The 20,565-nt window shown below is 34.9% G+C and overlaps 1 protein-coding gene across 1 annotated transcript; it reads left to right on the plus strand.

Moving 5' to 3' along the window:
- The first annotated feature begins 222 nt into the window (after positions 1-222).
- Positions 223-20,060, plus strand: LOC100852786 (kinesin-like protein KIN-UA). The gene is made up of 19 exons (XM_059743322.1): positions 223-629; positions 2,890-2,990; positions 3,100-3,222; positions 4,162-4,347; positions 4,554-4,775; positions 4,880-5,036; positions 5,726-5,875; positions 7,350-7,438; positions 8,868-9,071; positions 9,754-9,900; positions 14,074-14,208; positions 14,309-14,440; positions 15,964-16,102; positions 16,213-16,305; positions 18,253-18,378; positions 18,512-18,637; positions 18,899-19,042; positions 19,330-19,458; positions 19,537-20,060. The coding sequence occupies exons 1-19, from the start codon at positions 440-442 to the stop codon at positions 19,695-19,697; spliced, it is 2,754 nt and encodes a 917-aa protein (XP_059599305.1). The 5' UTR covers positions 223-439; the 3' UTR covers positions 19,698-20,060.
- The last annotated feature ends 505 nt before the right edge of the window (positions 20,061-20,565 follow it).

Raw genomic sequence — 20,565 nt, forward strand, 5'->3', positions numbered from 1 at the left:
TTTGCATGGATTTTTTTAAAAATTAGAAGGTTTTTTTTTTTTTTTAGTTTAATAAAATTTTTAATAATTATTGGGTGGTTTCGTCATTTGGCCTATTCGCATTTCCATGGGACTATGGGAGTTACACAACGTGGATACGGTCGGTGAGTGAAATTTAAAACGATCACGAGGCTGGTTTTTGAAAATATATCAAACTGTGAAGGGTAGTTTTGTAATTGAGACTGAAAAATTAAGAAGAAAGTGAGGAACTCGGGACCCGCCGGGGTATGACCAGGCCATCTCTCTCTCTCTCTCTAAAACGCGGAATTTTCTGGCTCGCATCTCACACGATTCACTCCACTTTCTTTCAAAACTTTCTCGCTCTTTCTTTCAAATTTGCTCGGAAAATTTCACTCCAGGAGTTCAATGGCTGCGACCCTTTGAGGCTTGGGATGTGAAAATGGCGGCTTCGGGTGGTTACAGAAATGGAACTCACAAGGGCAATATGAAGGTGGATAGGCTGGTCTCCCTCAGTTCCGCCACCAAGTCTTCCTCTCTCAAGTCCAAGCCTTCCCCAGCGTCGCCCGCTTCTTCTGGGCTCCGCCGCAACAGCACCGGCTCTGTCGGTGGAGCAAAAGACGATGCTGGAGGTCAGTTCTCTCTATCTTTTGAAGTGGGTTTGTTGTGGTTGGTATTGGGTTGTGGGTGTGGAGGAGTGTGAGTTGGTGTTCTAAATTTGGTTGGATTGGAACAAAAACGTTAAATCGGTGCTTGTTATGTTTGTAATGGGAAAGCTATTTTGGGAAACTAGGGGCTATGTGAAGGATTTGATTAGGTGATGGGCACCTTTAAAATCAAGTCATCTGATAAATGGCGCAAAAGAATTCATATAGGGAAGCCCAAGTGGACAAGATCGATACTTTGTGGAATGGAGTAGGGAGTATTTGCTGATTTGCTAACTCGTGTTCTATTTATTTTGTGTGATAAAAATTTGTCACCAAGAATTGGAGGTTACACAGGATCGTTTGGGATTTCTATTATAAAGTGAATTATTGAGACTTGTAATAAAACTTATTTCAAATGGTAGAAAGAGAGCAAAAAGGTAGACCATTCTTCACGGTAGGACCTCTCTATTGTGCATGCTATTAGGAATCGGAAGAAATTTTCTCATAAATAATGCCATTCTATTGGTGTGATGACTTGTTTCCATTTTGGTAGTGCAGAATAACTGATTCCTTTATGGAGACTTAGCCTTTCGTGAAATAAATTCCAAGTCATTTTATGGGTGTGGATTGTGATTCAATAAAAAGAACTTAATAAAAACGTGAAGAGGTGCAGTATTCTGGTAATAACATTAAGATCAACAATGGTGGACTCGTGTAATATTGGCAGTAAAAAGTCTGAAGAGCCATCATCTAGAAGGTTTTCTTAGTCTGGCATTAAGACAGTTGTCATGCATGATCATGATTCATGGATGGTGCTGAAGAATCATGTAGGTAGACCTCTTCCTCACTTTCTTATTTCGATATCCATTTTGCCAATACATGGAGTCGATTTTAATAGATGGAATAAATACTTGAAACAAAAGAGATCTATGTTCTTTTCTTAATATCTATTGACCAATGACCATCACTGATGAAATCTCATAAACTGGGAAAAATTGTAAAGAAGCAACAGGATCATGATTCATAAATGCTTAACAAGTTTGATGCCTCTGTCCTTCCAGAACAAGCATATGCTTACCAACAAAAGAAGGAAACCTTTAAACCTCCCTTTTTATTCATGAGGAGAGCTCTAGCTTAAGCAGAATGGTTAATCTTGCCATACTACTATGGCTACTCCTACTACTCATATTGCTACTGATTGTAAGTATTAATGCTGCTACACCTTATTCCTATGGCCTCTGCTAGCATTACTTTAAGATGTGTTTTTCTGATGGTAATGCTTTCTGTGGCATAAGCAATGTGTACATATTATTAAGTATCTTCTCAAATTTCAAAAAGTAAGCTTTCTAGTGTTCCTCACATCCATTGATGTTGCATATAATGGATATGACAAACTCCAATTTGATAATTTAATGTTCTGGCAATATAATATTTCCTTTTACTTTAGACACCTAGCCAGTTGAAAGGATTTTCTGCTTGATCTGGGGAGTATAACAATTCCATAATTAATGGGTATTTCAAATATTATAAATTGATCCCCTTGTAGTCCCAGTGTAGTAAGGTTGCACCCCCTTTTTTTTGTTGGAGGCTCTTCAATCTAAGTTTCTGTTTGCCTATCAATATAACAAATTGATCCTTTGAACAACGATTTACCGACTAGTATGGTGCTGCATGGCCACTTCAAAATGGATGAAGTATTTATATTGGAAATTACATGACATGGGCATGGTATGTCTCTGTCATGCCTATAATTGGATACATACTCAATAAGCATGTCTAATAATGGAATAGAGAAATGCGTTTCTCATCCCCTATATGTTCTTTTTTGATAGTCTTTTTTATTCCATATATGTTCTTTTTTTTATGATTAATCTTTCTTCTTTGTTGCATGAATGCTTCAATAAGAATGAAGTACCCTTGCTGGATATGCAAAGTTACATTTAATTTCAGTTCTAGGTTCAGAAAAGAAACATGGACACATCAATGGTTCAGACATGTCTCCTCCATCCTCTGAAATTTCAGGATTAAACACATTACACATATGAATCCCTGTCCTCCCTGTCTGGAGCTGTAAATTTCTGTTTGTTGGAAGTCATGTTTTTGTTAAGGAAAGGGATCAAGCTAGTATGTAACAATAACAATCACCAAGAAATTTTTCCAACATTTTTCTTTTGTTAAAAGGCTTTGATGGTGTGCTTTCGTATTTTTATGCTGTATTTTTAACTTTTATGAATGCTAAATATAGTTCCTGGGAGGGTTCGAGTGGCTGTAAGATTGCGACCGCGGAATGCAGAGGAGTTGGTGGCTGATGCTGATTTTGCTGATTGTGTAGAATTGCAGCCAGAGGTGTTCTTGATGTTATTTTTCCTGTTATAGAATCTATACATGCATACAATATCCTTTTATTTTACTGATGGTTTCTCTGTCATTTTCATTGTTTGTTTGCTCCATTCAGCTTAAAAGGTTAAAACTTCGAAAGAACAATTGGGACTCAGACACCTATGAGTTCGATGAAGTGCTTACAGAGTTTGCATCACAAAAACGTGTATATGAAGTTGTTGCGAAACCTGTTGTGGAGGTGCATGGCTGTCAAAGTTGTCAATTTTATCATAAATACTGTAGTCATTTGCATCAGTTCTGTTATTTTAAGGCATAGCAGGTGCATGGATAGTTGAATTTTTCGAGTTTATAATGTTGGTTTCTTCTATTTGTGATCTATGATTGCCCTAGAAGCCATGGCTCTTAGTTTTTTTTATCAGCCAAACAGAATGGCATCAGTCTTGGAAAGATCAGCTTTGATATGGAATACCATCTATAGAAGAAGGAAAAAATAAAAGACAAATTTGTTAACTTTCAACTCCGAACAGAATAACAAAATAATGAATATCAAACTTAAAAAAAGAAAACTAAAAGAATTAGCAGATAGTTAATATCATCTCTTATGGTTTAGGATATTGATTTTCAAAAATAAATCAAAAGTATTTATTACAGAAAAGAAGAGGCAAAAAAGAGGAGGCCGCAGAGAGGTGCATGTGTGAGTGTGGAAGGGGGCCTGCTGTTGGTGAGGGGTGAGCAAGGAGTGCTGAAAGAACAAACTCACTGTATATCACTGCATTTCACTTTGCTACACTACCCTATTCACACCAAAATTATGAAATAGATTGATTCTTTGGGAAAATTATCATTAGAAGATATTATTTCAATTGATTTTTTTTTTCCTTTTTCCTTTTGCTTTTGATTGACCACTTCTTGCCTCTGTTATTAATGTCTTGTATTGGATATTTATTATAATAATTATTATTATTTTATGCATGAAATCCTTCATCTGTTTTCACCTTTTTTTCACTCCCATGTCCAAGAAAATTAAATATAAATGTTTATTTTCCTTTTTATTTGAGTTGGATGATTTTATACTAGTGTGATCTGTCATTATTTTTGATGGAGGCCATCTAAGTCATACTTTTGATGGCAATTAAACTTCAGACAGCAGGTTTTCATATGTTGTTTGCTTCTACAGAGTGTTTTGGATGGTTACAATGGAACAGTCATGGCATATGGACAGACTGGTACTGGGAAAACATACACACTTGGGCGACTTGGAGAGGAAGATACTGCTGCGCGTGGAATAATGGTGCGTGCAATGGAGGATATTTTAGCAGAAATTTCTCCAGAGACTGATTCTGTCTCAGTCTCCTATTTGCAGGTTGTTAGCCTTAAAAATAATATTAAGTTCATGCTTAATTTATTGTTGTTGTTATTTGTTTAGTATATTGTTGCTAGTTTATGAAATTTTCACTTTTCAGTTAAGCCAATTTCATTTCATCTTGTAAGGGATCTTTGATATATTCTATAAAGGCGTTTTTCAGATATAATTTGTCTGACGTTCTTGTTCTTTACAAATATCTTCAGCTTTATATGGAAACCATTCAGGACCTCCTTGATCCTACTAATGACAACATATCTATCATGGAAGACCCGAAAACTGGAGATGTTTCACTACCAGGGGCCACCCTAGTAGAAATCAGGGACCAGCGGAGTTTTGTGGAACTGCTACGGTTAGGGGAAGCTCACCGCTTTGCTGCAAACACAAAATTGAATACCGAATCATCTCGTAGTCATGCTATTTTGATGGTGAATCCTTATCTGCTGATGTTCATGCTTTTCTTTCTTGAGCACTTATTTGGATTGGTTGTTTTATTCTAATGGAGCATTGATGGATTTCTCTTTTGCTGCAGGTACATGTTAAGAAATCTGTAAAGGGAAGGGATTCAGCTCTTTTAAGTGAAAATTGTAACAGTTCCCACATGGTTAAAACTTTTAAGCCACCTGTTGTTCGGAAAGGGAAGTTGGTTGTGGTAGATCTTGCAGGTTCAGAGCGTATTGATAAGTCAGGTGTGTATGATAACTTATGGATAGGAGAATTATTTCTTTTCCCTGATGACTGATTGAGCTTTCATGAATATGTAAAATCATGTTTATATTTTTTGAATTGAAAGTGATACCCTCCTGTTTTGGTTGGCTGGTGCCATCTCAATCCATGGCTTGAAATGTCCTGTTTAAGTTGGAGGAGCAAAAGCTCCAAGTTTGCAGTTTTTTTTATAGTTAATTTCAAAAAAATCACTTTTAGCAATAATAGGTTTAGGGCTCATGAGCCCACTAGCTTAAATCTTTGGGAATGAGAGAGTTGGCTCTTTCAATTGCTAAATTTTATTTCTGTTTGCGAATTGTATTCAACTGTAACAATAATTTTAAATCATATTTCAGCATGTTCATACAAAATTAGCATCTCTTGTCCAGTAGAATGTCTGTTGAGGATGGAGAAGTTGAGTTACGGAGTTCATTGGTTATAGCATCTTGAGGAAGAGATCTTTGCTTTGGGATTTTTTTTTTTGTTTTTTGGGCACTTCCATTTTTGTTCTTTCAAATAAGCAGAAGAGACAAATCAAAGTATGTAAAATCAGTAAACCCATTTTTTAAGAAAAACAAAAATTCTAAATGTTATATTATTATAGCTGTTCCATTTTTAGTACTTTGCTTCTCAATTACACTTCAGAGTTTGCCATTTGTTTGTTATTTGGCAGGAAGTGAGGGACATACATTAGAGGAAGCCAAGTCTATTAATCTTTCTTTAAGTGCTTTGGGAAAGTGTATTAATGCACTGGCAGAGAATAGTGCACATGTCCCGGTTCGTGATTCAAAACTTACAAGATTGCTTCGAGATTCATTTGGAGGTGAGTTGTTCATGCATATGGTAAGCGATATTTCTCCTTTTGGTGTGGTCTTCACTCAATTTTATCAAACTTTCCTGGACATGGTTTTCTCATTTAAACATATTTATTGATTTGGATGAATCTCAGCACTGAAGCTTCCGAAAGCTCAGATGAGAAAGTCTTGAGTCTTATACTCTCTTTGGGAAGTGTTTTTAAAAATAATTTTTGAAAATTGTTCTTTGATATTTTGCGAAACAAAAGTCTGGTAGGAAATTTAAAATATTCTTAACCTGTTTTCTATTTTTTAAAATATGTTTTAAAAATAACTTTTATTTCTGGTTTCTCAGAAAATTGTTTTTTGCTTTCTGATTGTCAAACATGTTTCTATGCTTTTTTGTTTTCAAAAATAGAAAACTGTTTTTGAAAATAGTTATCAAATAGACCCTTAAGTACTTGAGCCCCGTTGTTACATGTATCCAAATGCAATAATTGGCTGGATAATAGAGGACTGGTGCAAAAATGTTAGTGGCTATGGAGAGAGGTTGGCAATCCCAAGGGACCCCTTCCTCCTACTCACTATTTATTTATTTATTTCTGAAATTTCTTCAATTAAATATATAATTTGCAGTTGAACCCCTTTAAAGTAATGATTTTACTCACCCAATCATATAATATTCATATGAGTTTTATGAGTACAATAATATCTTCAAATTACCCCAAAGAACAACTCTAATTTGCAAGTCAGCCCTTAAAATGATTCAAATCTTGTTTTATGCCATCCCTACCAAATGATATAGTGCCTTCAGGAAAAATTTGTATCTTGATCAGTATTAAGGACAATACTTTCTTCCTTGGCCTTTTACTCTAAAATGGTATTCTCCTTTTGAAGATCCTTCACTCTGATGACTATTTGCATCTGCTAAAAAAATAGATAGCTGTTTTAAAGAAGAGGAAGAGGAAAACATGGAGACAAAAATGGGATTGACTGCAGAATTTTTTTACATGTACCATAGGAAGAGAGAAATTATCAAGGAACCATTTTTAGCACATAAAAGACTTAAAAATGATGGAATTATCCCTGTCAATAATGGCTCCCATTTAAAAGGGATTATTTGGTGATTTAGGCAATTGGAGTATATTCCTTTTGAAGTAGAGTTTTTCAAAGCAGTTGGAGAAATTTAAAATGGCTGGTCTCAGCTTGCCTGTTCATGCTGATATCCTACATATTGAATCTACTGGAAAGTGCCTGGGTCTTGAACCACTGAAAATCTTGCCAAAGTTCTAACAATTATTTTTAAGGGGGCATGTTCTATTTCCTAGCAAGCAGACAGAAAGGTTCTGTCATAGATTTTCAATGCTATTTCAGAATTCTTTCTATTTGGTAGCAGTCAGTTCATCCTTGGCTGTATCTTCTATTTTACATAGATGTGCTGATTTATCCTTGTGTTTATTTTGACGCAGCATTTAAAATATTTTAACCTTTACATTATTCCAGGCACTGCAAGGACTTCATTGGTTGTCACTATTGGTCCATCCCCACGTCATCGTGGAGAGACATCAAGCACCATCATGTTTGGACAAAGGGTAGGTTCCAAACTTATAGCCTAATTTTTTTCCTTTTAGAGTTATCTATAGTTGCAATCCTTGTCATGTATTCAATTTTATGGCTTTTTTTATTAATACCGTTGTTGCAACCCAATAATATCTTTGTGTTTTGACACGGATGAAAATATCGGTTTTTACAAATATATCGACAATTATATTTTACGGATATATCGGTGAAAGAAAATTGATCAAAACTAATAGAAACATTATGAAAAACTCCAAAAAAATGATAGAAGAAGCAATAACACACTTTATTTATATGTGACATAGTTTGTGATATTCAATGCACTAATAAAGAATATAAATTTTCTAAGCATACGTCCAATATTGATTTGTATTAAGTATTTAATTTCATTAGATGTATGTCAATAATTTATATATATTACATTATCATATTTCCATTTAACAACAAAATGAAGATCGACGTGATTCTGTGGCACTATGGAGAATCTCATCTTAGTGGAAATAATATTGGATATAATTTGCAATATTCAACACTAATATGTAAAATTTGAAAATGAAGATCAAAAAAAAAAAAATATGTAAAATTTGAAAATATATTTAATATTATATTTATTGTGTGATACATAGATAATTTTTTTTGATAAGTATTTTTCAGTTTAAAAATATTTATAATTTTATTTATATATTTTTATAATTTATTTTGCATTTAACTCATTATTTTTGCATTTTCATTAATAAATTAAATAGAATTTGAAAATAAGATAAATTAATATTAATTAATTTATTAAAATTTTATTTTAATATTTTATTTCTTATGAATTCATATAGAATTTAGAAAAAAAAATATTATATATTAAATATAGGATATAGGTTGTTACAAAGATGGATTGTCCAGTTGGTTAGCTGCAACCTCTTCCACATATTATACCCAGGTTTAAGGCCTAGCTTGCAATTTACTTTTTCCCAAAATAACAAATATGATAATAATAATAATAAAAAAAAAACACCTGGCTTGCTTTTACGGTTTTACCACATCACAGAGCCCCTTTGGCCCATTCAATTTTTCAATTGAAATCAAAGGAAAAGAAAACTTGGCATGCATTGACCACGCCCCTTGCCCCTTTGACTGCTTAAAAAATCGGGAAAAATTCTGATAAATTGGGAAAATCCCTATAAATTGGGAAAAATCAAGAAAATTTCCTGATAAATTCCGAAATTTCCATCAGTGGAAATATCTCCTGCATGTTTCATGTTGGGCTCTGCCGACACTGATATATCCTCGAAATATCGCCAATTTTTTGGTGATATTTCCATTCTTGGTTTGACATTCCTGTTGTATACTTGAAATTTTAATTTCTAATGATGCAATGTAGTGGATATTTTTTCTGTGGGGAGTTTGCTCATGCATGAAATTAATATTTTTTGCTAATACTTTTTCCTCTAGGCTATGAAGGTGGAGAATATGTTGAAAATAAAGGAAGAGTTTGATTATAAAAGTTTGTCTAGAAGGCTTGAGATTCAATTAGACAAACTCATTGTGGAACATGAAAGGCAGCAAAAAGCATTTGAAGATGAGGTTGAAAGGATAACTGTAGAAACACAAAATCATATATCTGAAACTGAAAGAAACTATGCTGATGCGTTGGAGGTAAGTGCATACATATAAAAGTTTCATTTTTTTTTTTTTTTTGTTTTGATATGAACATCAGCATTGTTTTAAGCTCACACACAAGTATGCATATATTTATGCATTACATATATATGTAATAGTTATCTTTACTCGTGAATGAGCAGGCTCATAGGCTAATAGCTAATGATACAAATATTTGATTTTGTTATCAAGTAGCTGCTGAATTGGACACAAGCTGCTTTGTTTGTTGAACCTGTACTATTTGTTTAATTATTAAGCTAAATGCTGTAGCTCTAAGGGTTGTCATGGATGTTTCATGATTACTTGTCGAGAAACTGTTTATGATAAAAATACGTACAATAACTTCTCCTAGTTCTTATATTTATTTTAGAAATCCTCAGTCTAAGGTGGTTAGTTTTCCATTCTTGCATGTTTAATTGTATGAATGTTGTTTGGCCTTCACACGAATGTAGCTTTTGTGGGAATGTACATAATTTCTTTCAATATTTGTTTTTTGCTTTTATTCTTATTATTAGAAGTTGGAATTTTTTTATAATTGAGAGATAGGTCTTGGCCTAGTGGTTTTATCAACCGTAGAACTTCAATTTAGCAATTCATATTGATCATGCTTGATTTAGTGCCATTTGTTAGTTTTAGGTGCTAACTTAATGCTTCTTAAAATTATCTTGTTCCTTTTCAGAAAGAAAGATTGAAATATCAGGAAGACTACATGCAATCAATAAAGAAGCTTGAGGAGCAATGGGTGATGAATCAGCGGAAGCATGGCAGTGAAAGAACCACATTTGGGCTCAAAGATGATAACTTTGATAAGACACTTAATGGAGTGGTAATCATATTTTGGAATTATATATCTTGTCAAAGAGTATGGTTTGTAATGGACAAACCATGGCATTCTCTACTCTCTCTCTCTCTCTCTTTCTCTTTGTGTTACCGGATTTGCTAGTTTCTACTTGCATTGGTTGTGAACCATTTTTCGGGTTGGTGGTTGGATGTGAAATGCAGCATAAAAACCTAGCTTGAAGGATAATCCCTCTACATTGTGATTTGCTTGTGGAAGAAAAGTAGAATATTTAAAAATTTCCAAGAAATAAAGTAGTGATTGAAAACAATATGAATCTTAAAATGAATTAAGATAGTTCCCTTTTCCTTGAAGGTATTATCTTGTTAAAAAGTGAATTCTAGGGGATTAGTGATTAGTGTATGTATAACAAAATTCATTGTCTTTCTCGATAATGAAATTCATAGCAAAAACAATGTTTAGTGAAGATAGAAATATATTTTTGTTTATTAGATTACCTATTAAAAACTAGATTAACCATTTGATATTGTTTGATCCAATGGTAGTGTTAATGGTGACAATGATGATGGAAATGGCATTGGTGAGGGTAATGGTGGTGGTGGTAGTGGTGTAGGTGATGATAGTAAAGGTGGTTATGACAATGCTAGTGGTGACCATGATGGTTATGGGAGATTGGTATTGGCGGTGTCTTGCTTATGTGAGTGACAAAGAGGTAGTGTGGTATTGCTTGTGTCTTTTTGGTTATGGTGGCAATGATGATGGTAGCCATCGGGTAGTTATCTAATGTCTTCATCAAATAGAAAAAACAGGGTCAAAGAAATTTTATATTTCATTCTTAGAACTTGGAAAAGTATCAAATTCTTAAATTCTTATGGAAAGTTTGGAGTTCATTACGAATATAAGAGAGTTCCTTTTCTGAGAGTGCATTCTTGAATCAATAACCTCACGCAAATTTCTAGAATGCATCTTATATATTTTGGAAGGATTTCTCATCTTTTATTATAATTATTAATTCATATCTATGAATTTGTTGTTTACGTTAAAAAATGAAAAAAAAAAAAAAAGAACAAAGAAATAGGCTCTAAGTTGGAAAATTTTGTAAAATCTGTTACGTTTGGGCTTCTTGTTTAGAGAAATTTTTAAGGGTATTCTTTTATAGTTTTCAGAACTTGTTGGTAAGTGATCCTATATTGTTTTATATACCTTGCCATTAGACATCATTTTGTTGGCTTCTAGAGATATTTACCATTTTGTTTTAAGAGGGGATTCAAAGGGCACCATTAGGTGAGTTGGGCTTCATTCTCATGTTGCATAGAGGTTACTTTGCCTCATTGGGGAGATTATTAACCTTACTAGTGATTTATGGCAACCTTGGGATGATTATCTACAAGGTCGGTTAGGGTTTCAATCTTTTAGGATTTAAGGAATAGAGAACAAGAATAAAATTATAACATCAGGAAAAAGAATAAAATAAAGGATAGGAAAAGAAAAGATAAAGAAGAAGGATAAGAAACATTGGAGTCCTAGTAAAGCCTTCTAGGAGTTTGATGTGTAGAAGAAAAGTAATAGATTCCCACCATTAAAATTGCAAGGTATGCAAAAAAAATTAATATTATTTATCATCAATCATTCATCCTATTTTACATCAATTAACCTTCTAGGAGTTCTAGGTTTTGAGACAAGGTGTTGTCTCCTTATCTATTTGTGTTGGGATGGATACCCTAGGTATTCAAATCTTTTGAGAAAGGTCAGGGAGGGTTACTTCATTTCAAGCTTCAAGGTGGGAGGTAGAAGCAAAAAGGGTGTAGAGATTTTTCACCTCTTATTCATTGATGATATACTTCTCTTTTGTAAGCATTTCTCAGACTAGGTCATTTAAATGAGTTAGGTTTTGTTTTGGTTTGAAGCTTCTTCAGGGTTGAGAATTAGTCTAGACAAAAGTGAATTAATTCTAGTGGGAGATGTCCCTAATGTTGAGGAGCTTTCCTTTTTGTTGGTTATTGGGAGGGAAAGTTTCAACTACTTACTTAGGCTTACCCTTGGCATCTACTTTCAAGTCTCCAACTGTGTGGGATGTGGTTGAGGAGAGGTTTAATAGAAGGTTAGTTCTTTGGAAAAGACAATACCTGGCAAGAGGTGGTAGACTCACTTTACTTGAAAATACTTTGTGCAGCTTGCCTATTTATTTATTTTGTGTCTCTTTTTGTCATTCCTAAGGCAATGGCTTTAAGATTGGAAAACTTATTAGGATTTCTAGTGAGGTACGGGGGGGAGAGCTCTTCAAGAAAAATCCTACCTGGTCAATTGGTCATCCATTTGCAAAGATAAAAAAAGGAGGGTTAGGTATTAGGGTTTTGGGCTCTCTCAATAAAGTCTTGCTTGACAAATGATGTTGGAAATTTGCTTTAGAAAGGGAGTCCCTTCAGAGATAAGTCATAGTGGTAAGGTTCGGAAAAGAATTGGGACACTAGTGCTCTCTTGTAAGGAGAGAGGGGCATGCTGTTGGCTTATAAAAGGCAACAAGAGGAGGTTGGGGAGCCTTTAAGGGTAGAACAAGATTTTTGGTAGGTAACGAAAGAAGAATCAAATTTTGGCAAGATGTTTGGCATAGGGATACTCCTTTAAAGGATTTCTTCGTCTCTCTTTTCTTTTTTGCAGCTAATAAGGAGGCATGGGTGGTGGATGTTTGGGAGGTTGTAAACGAGTAGGTTGCTTGGAACCTAGGCTTCGTAAGACAATTTCATGGTTGGAAGTTGGATAACATTGAGGAGTTACTTAGGAGACTTAAAGGGGGCAGCAAAGACAACAATAAGTTGATTTGGATGGTTATCAAGAGTGAGAATTCCTTAGTGAATTCATTCTATTCTACATTGGTTTTGGATGAAGAAGTATATTTTCCCTTGAAAATAGTGTGGGGCTCTTGTTTGCCATTAAAAATAGGTTTCTCTGCTTGGGAGGTGGCATGAGAAAGGATCTTGATCTTAGATCAGCTTAAGAGAAGAGGATAGGTATTGGCAAATCATTATTGTTTATATAAGAGTTCTGAAGAATCGGCCAACTATATGCTGATTCATTGCAGAAAGGCAAGGGGTCTGTGGTATTTTTTGTTTTCTCTCTTTGGCATCTCTTGGGTTCTCCCTTCTGTGAAAGATTTGCTAAAAGGATGTCACGGGAGTTTCATGAGCAAAAATAGAAGGAAGATTTGGAGGACAATATCTCTTCGCTCATTTTGAATAATTTGGCAAGAACAAAATCGAAGATCCTTTGAAAGAATTCAATAATCAGATCATGTGCTAAAGGAGTGAGTTCCTTCCTTGTACCCTACTCCAATGGACCTATCAGTATATTTAGGATAACCCTATATCCTTATTACAATTTATTGATTGGTTAAGTGCTAGATAGTGGGAGAGGGTGTGATTGATTGTATGTTTAATGTGGCTTTTTTTTTTTGTTGTTTTGGAACCCTTTGTATACCTCTTATGCATGTAGGGCACCATCCCCTCATTTTGATTGGCGCTTTTTATAGATATTCTTGCTTGCCTATCTTGTCGTGGGGGGGAGGGGTGGGGTAAACTCGTAAATTTTCTAAATATTGAAATTAAAAGAAAATAGAAATTTTCATTTAAGAATTAGAGACTTGCTTTGTAGAGAAACTTTTGTAACAAGAATTTATAGTAAAGAAAACTTCTTGATTCTAATGACTCAAAATTGAAACTTTTGCCATTTCGTTTAAGGAGGATTCTAAAACTTCCTAAATTCTGAATAGAACTCAAATACTAACTACTAACAAATTATGATCCTAAAGAACCTAAAAAAATGCAAAATTATTTAAACATTGTTGATAAAGTAACTTGAGACTTATTTATTTTCTTTCTTTCATTTCTTGAGTAGATCTTGGATATTCAGCCCCATCAACTAGGCATGTCAGTTTGCTTTCATAGAATTTTGTTGCCAATGGTCTTTGCCCAGACTACCTTGTAGGCATTGTCTCCCTCTGGAGAGTGGTGCCTTTGATGGTCTATTGTATGTTTTTCTTCCTCTTTTTTTGTTTCCTTGGAGAATGTCTTTTTCATTCTTTTATTCCATTCCCTTATCTAAAAATATGTTTCTTGCCAAAAAGAGAAAAAAAAATGCTCTGACTGCTACTTGTTGACCTATCGCCTGAGTAACATCCCCAATCAATTTCTTTGTGGTGTGTAGGTTCCTGTGGCATCTGCTGCTGAAGAAATAGCAGAGCTCAAAAAATTGCTTCAGAATGAGGCTTCTTTAAGAACAGCTACTGAAGAGGAAGTCAATAACCTTAAGAGCCAAGTAGTTCAGTGGAAAAGGATTGAGGTGGTCATGCACTATTTCTTCTTTTGGAGTCATCTAGTTTCCTGTTTTACAATTTTGGTGACTAGGTTGGTGATACATGATTCTGCATTTGGTATAATAGGCAGCAGGAAATTCTGAGATATTAAAACTTCGCAAGATGCTGGAAGATGAGGCACACCAAAAAGAGAAACTTGAAGAAGAAATTGCAATACTGCAAAGTCAGTTGTTTCAATTAAGTTTTGAAGCTGATGAGGTATGCAGGTTGTGGATTATAAGTATGTTTGTTATGGTTTCAACTTGTATTTCTGATTGCTGCTGATGCAATATATAGGCTAAGTTGTGTTATAGTTTGATTCATACTTCTGGGTGTTTCTCAAGGGAATGATTTGCTAGTGGTATCTTCTTGTTTGGGGAAATAGTTGAGCTTTTAAAAATTCATGCAACAAAGGGGAAAAAAAATTCTGAATGCAAGATTAGGTTAGACTGATACTTATTTACTCATAAGATAAAATTATGAAAACAAACAGTAGGTTAACAAGTTCATGTTGTGTTGAAACACAAAGGAAATGTTGTGTCAAGAAAATGCTTCACTCTCTAGTGATGAGCCCTTTAGAACATACCTTAAATGGTCCAAGGTCTCTAATTTCTGTAAGGTCATATTCGTTAATCTAGAATATGGATCATGAAATTTAGTTTCTTGGAATTTATCAAAGTTAGTTCTTTGGTTGACTAAATTTCTAGAAACATGACTCATGAAGATACTGTTGAAAATTTCTTAAATTCCTATTGTCATATATTCCTTTTGATAAAGAATATTATATAAATACTTTATATATTGGTATTTCCTGGTAAAAATAGGTTTCTTTGTAGAATAAGGAAAGGTGTTACAAACATCTAGGTCATGAAGGAAAACTAATAAGTAGAGATGTGAGAAAAGTGGGAGACACTCGTTGGAGCACTACTCATGGTTTAGGGTGTAGATACTAGGAGCCAAGAACATGAGATCGTTTCAAGACATGAGAGTTATATCTATTTTCTCTTTCTTTTGCAATTTCTCTATTGTAAAGTGAAATATTTTCATCATCTATGGATGTAAGCATACCACGTTAAAACCTTGCGTACCTTTATGTGTATGTTTATTTATTTATTTTATGTTATTCTACTAACACATATCAATGAAGCTTCTGCTAACACAATATATACCTTGCATCCACCCCTTAAACTGTGGGAAATTTGTAGTGATAAAAAAAAAACAATTTATTTTAGTAACTACACTTTAGTTTGGCTAGAATGTGGGTGATCAAACCGATGTATTTTGATCATTTGAATAAAACTTGGAACAGTTATATCAATAAGAGTTGGTGGGCTGGTATGATGACATAATGAAGAGGTCTAGAATGGAATTTTGGAGTGAATGCAAGCCTCTATAAGTTTCTGTTTCCCAACTATTAGTCCTTTGGAAGTGGAATATTATTCGAAGGATACTTGTAGACTCAAGCCAATTCATGTTTGAACAAATTGAGATATCGAAATACTCCTATTTCTCATCCAAAATATATATGTTGATCTACTTGGCACTTACAATTGAAATTCCTTCTGCATCTGGATGGCATGAAACTTATTTCTTGGGAATTATAAGATGGAATTCTTGATTTGTTTGGAGTTGCTATCCTTGGAAATTGAAATTCTCAGTAGCAAACTGCCCCAGAGACTGTTACTTCTGACATGCTCCAGAACGCATTATAAATTTGAATTAACACATATCTATCTTTATAGACAAGCAGACAACTTGACAGAGGTGGATCTGGGAAAGTTCTTGGAAATCTGGATTCTTTCGTGTCACAAATTAGGCATTCACAGCTTAGTGATTCAGGAAATGGGGATAAGGCCTCGATAGCTAAACTCTTCGAACAAGGTACCATAAAATGCCTGGTCGGATTTTTACAGTTAATGGCTGCATATACTTAATATTATAGCTACCTATTTTCCTTTGTTTCTTCCTAACAAGATCCAGTGTCCTGACAGTGGGATTGCAAAAGATCTTGTCATTGCTTGAAGCTGAAGATGCTGATGTGCGAATTCATGCTGTAAAAGTGGTAGCAAATCTTGCCGCCGAAGGTGCCTTCTGACTTTTCATAGCCTTCTGTTTCCATTAACATGTTTTATTCTTTAAAATATTCTTTTATCTTTTGTGAGATAAGCATATTTCGGACTGCCTTCACATACTTCCTATGCTTCCTATTTGAAGGTTACTTCTTTTGTTTCCCCTTTTCCATTTGACGTGGGGAGATGGAGATCTGTTGATTGAAAAAGTTGCTTACTTGTCAACATTATTTATAAAATGGATATCTGGATGGCCTTTTGTATCATCCAAATGAAAGGTGTAATGTTCATTTCTATATCATTCTTGATGTCACATATCATCATCATTATTGAAAATAATGATTATCAATGATATTTAGTGTTAAAAAGGCTGGTCAATACTTATCCAAAAAGTAACAAGGAACTGGACAACATCTTGTTAGTTTAACCAGTATGGGTGATTATTATTATGATCAGTACTTATGGTCCCAAAACTCCTAGGTAGCGATAAGAAGCAGCTTTTGGGGAGGATGGACAAATTGATTTAAAAAATCCCTACTGGAAGGGAAGTTTTACAGGGGGTAAGCTAAATGATAATATATGAGGACAACACAGAGAGAATTTTTCCTTCTACATGGTCAACATTGAGTTGTATCTTCTTTCATTGTTTGTGATGGAATCGACTCTTCATAATTAAAGATGGGGCTCCTTAATTTGTATCATTTGATGGCATTCATCATGCTTAGACTGAGGAAATGGTAAAGACAGAACTAGAATTGTAGAGGGCTTGGTTGAAATTGGAAGGGCAGTTGGGGAAAATTAGATAACTGGTGTTCGGATATGGATGAATCATTGGGATCACTTTTGGTATGCAAAATAGGGTCTGTTGTCTCCATTAGCCTTTAAAAACTCTGGCTTTCTTTGGAATTATTGAAACAAATGATTCCATCCCATTCTGGAGTAAATTAGTCTGAAAAAACGCTAATGAAACTGAGTATTGAGATTACTGATCAAGGTTGGATAATGGTTAAGTTGATGGTACAAAAATACATCAGAACTACCATGTTGCTTATTCATCTATTAGGAGAAATTTAGGAAGATGGTTAATTGTTCACCATAGTGTAGTTATTACTAATTCTCTGTAATTTCTAAAAGGCCTAGAATTTATGCATGTAGTTTGTTTAATTTATGCCTCTAATGATGTCTTGAATTACTGTAGTCAACACCATTAAATCTCAGCATGAATTTTGATTTGTCTGCTTTTCAATGAATAAATAACATCTTCATGTGATAGTTGTAGCTTCTATGAGGATATTTAACATGAGTAGAAGGATTGGAAAAGGACATGTAGGGTAGAGAAAACTTGTGCTCATAGCAAGTGATAAAATGAGGGATTTTCATTTGAGATTGTTTTTAATATTGTCTAGAGAATTCTAAACAACAAATGCATGGGTGTGAGTTAGTACGAGGAAAGCCGCTGAAAAAGTAACAGAGGGAGGTTTTGTTGGAATGAACAGGGTAATAAATTTAGTAAAAAGAAGGAATTATATCCTCATTAGAAAAAGGAAAGAAATGCAAAGAGGATGTGACCTTTGGTTGGCTAAAACTGACAGGAAGGTTTAGTTTCTTATCCCAAATTTCTTGAGGAGCCCATCTACATGGCAGCTTGGAGTTAGCCATGTGGAAATTGCTTGAGTAGTCATGTGTGGGTTTGATCATCTGGTCCCATGAAAGTTAACCCAAGAGTCATAGAATACCAAGCTTGCTTGGAACATTTATGTATATTAAATCACTACTGGTTTTATAAATATAGTTATTTGCAATGTTGTGATTGCTATTATTCTATATCCTCAACTTGGCCTATGAGATCATGCTACAATGGACCACTCTCTCTTGCTGAAGATGATCATTTCAATAGCTGTTACTAGTTTCCATCCTTAATTATCTGTTAGCAGTGGTTTTTACTTCCCCTCTAATTTGCAGAAACAAATCAAGAGAAGATTGTAGAGGCTGGTGGTCTTTCATCCTTACTGATGCTTCTTAGAAGCTCTGAGGATGAGACTATACAGAGAGTTGCAGCAGGTGCAATTGCGAACCTTGCAATGAATGGTAAATCATTAATCCCTTGCTTTCTAGAATATATTGACAAACTTGGTTAATATTATTGATACTTTTGGAATTGGGTTTTTTGACATTTACTTTACCTTCCTTTCACGTATAACCATTTTATCTGTCCATGCAGAAACCAACCAAGAGCTTATAATGTCTCAAGGAGGCATTAGTTTATTGTCAATCACTGCAACCCATGCTGAGGATCCTCAAACCCTGCGCATGGTTGCTGGAGCTATTGCTAATCTATGTGGCAATGGTAAGCTGCCTGATGGCTTTTGATGGAAAGTGTTTTGTGATGCCCAAGGGTACACTTATATTATTATAAGTTCTTCAAAACTGGGTTCTGCATCCGGGAACACTGGTAAAGCCATACCTCATTGAGGGAGATGATTGGGTAGCTGTGGGATGCAGACACAGCCAATGCTCCTAAGGGAATGGTAGTTCCAATGAAAATAAAAATCCAACTATTTAGATATGATTCCTACTGCTCTAACTGCTACTGTATTGCATTGTCCAGATAAGTTACAGATAAAGCTAAGAGGCGAAGGTGGTATTAAGGCATTGCTAGGAATGGTCAGATGTGGACATCCTGATGTTCTTGCACAAGTTGCTCGTGGAATTGCAAACTTTGCAAAATGTGAGTCCAGGGCATCAAGTCAAGGTAATATGCTTAGAAGGAGGCATTTCTGAAGTCTTTAATTGTTGTAGGGCACAAACAGAACTGCTATCTTGGTTCTTAAGCATAACTTTCGAACCCCCTAGATGTGTTTATGCCATGTTGACAAAATACTCTAAATTTTCTAGAAAGTCTATTTTCATGGAGCATGCTGAAGTCACCGTCATTTCTAAGTTATAGTGCAATCCAAAGAACTTCTCAAATGTAAAAAATAATTGTTGCCTTTTATTGTTTTGTGTTGACACATGGCATTTCTGCTCCTACTGCATCAGGAACCAAGAGTGGAAGATCGCTACTTATTGAAGATGGTGCACTTCCATGGATTGTACAAAATGCTAACAATGAGGCCTCACCAATCAGGCGCCATATTGAGCTTGCACTCTGCCATTTAGCACAACATGGTAAGTTGACCTTTCTTTGGAAACCTGCAAATCTCTTCATGCATCCCCCCTGAGAAGGCTTGAATTTCCACATTTCAGAAGTGAATGCAAAGGACATGATTAGTGGAGGTGCCCTCTGGGAGTTGGTCCGAATCTCACGAGACTGTTCACGCGAGGACATAAGGACTCTTGCGCATAGGACACTAAATTCTAGCCCCACCTTCCAAACTGAATTGAGGCGACTCCGTATAGAGTGTTGATGGATATTTGTGGAATATTTGAGGTTGGAATGCAAGTGTGGAAGATTGGAGAAGGAGCTTTTAAACTCAAGTTAGTGTGGGACAAACAAACAGGAATGCTGTCATCAGTGCCCCTGTTCAAGTTTTGTTAAGAGTGGGTGGGTAGGTTGGTGTTTGTAGCCTTTATTTTTAGCTGATTACAAATGGACCCTTATCTGTTAGTCAATTTATTACCATGTAATTTCATTTCTTGTATGGATAGGTTCGCCTTAGTGAGACCACTCCAAACTAAGCTTCTAACTATTGTATAAATTAGTTTGTATATGAAATGAAAAGAAGAGAAAAAAAGGAAAAAAAATAAAATAAATATGTAATGTTGTGGTATATAGAACACTCATGTTACAGAGTAGTTTGTTAAAATCTTTTACTTTCCATCATATTTCCAAAATTCAATGTGAATCTCCTCATCTATATTGCATGGTAAGATTGTGATGTAATTGATAATAATTTTTTTAGATGCCGAGTGGTATGAACCGCCCAGAAAGCAAGATCAATGATACCAATGGCTCAGCAATCACAGAAATGGATATGGATCCCTTGCTTGGGCAATTTCTTCTGTGTTTTATGGGTGGAACTGCTTAAATGTCATAGTTTTTCACGTGCAGGAAAGTGCTATGCTGCTGGTCCCTTTTCATTACTGGGATGCCACTTTTCCAGCCCCACATTCTCTGCATGGCTCCTCAATATCAGAGACATAATGATAGACCCACCCATCCAATTATTTTCGATTTTCATTGAAGTTGTTTACTTCTTTCCTTTTTGCGTAACAGAATTCCAATGATGTCTATGGACATCTAATGATGCATCACTTGTTATGCAATCTCCATAT

This window comes from Vitis vinifera, chromosome 2 (genome assembly GCF_030704535.1).
Source record: "Vitis vinifera cultivar Pinot Noir 40024 chromosome 2, ASM3070453v1".
NCBI lineage: Eukaryota > Viridiplantae > Streptophyta > Magnoliopsida > Vitales > Vitaceae > Vitis > Vitis vinifera.

What these genes read in the sequence shown, in the direction of transcription:
- LOC100852786 (XM_059743322.1), top strand. Translation starts at nt 440, where the DNA reads ATGGCGGCTTCGGGTGGTTACAGAAATGGAACTCACAAGGGCAATATG. An exon ending in GTAGTCATGCTATTTTGATG is followed by an intron (nt 4,776 to 4,879) that starts GTGAATCCTTAT and finishes CTTTTGCTGCAG; the next exon opens with GTACATGTTAAGAAATCTGT. An exon ending in TTCAGTGGAAAAGGATTGAG is followed by an intron (nt 14,209 to 14,308) that starts GTGGTCATGCAC and finishes TTGGTATAATAG; the next exon opens with GCAGCAGGAAATTCTGAGAT.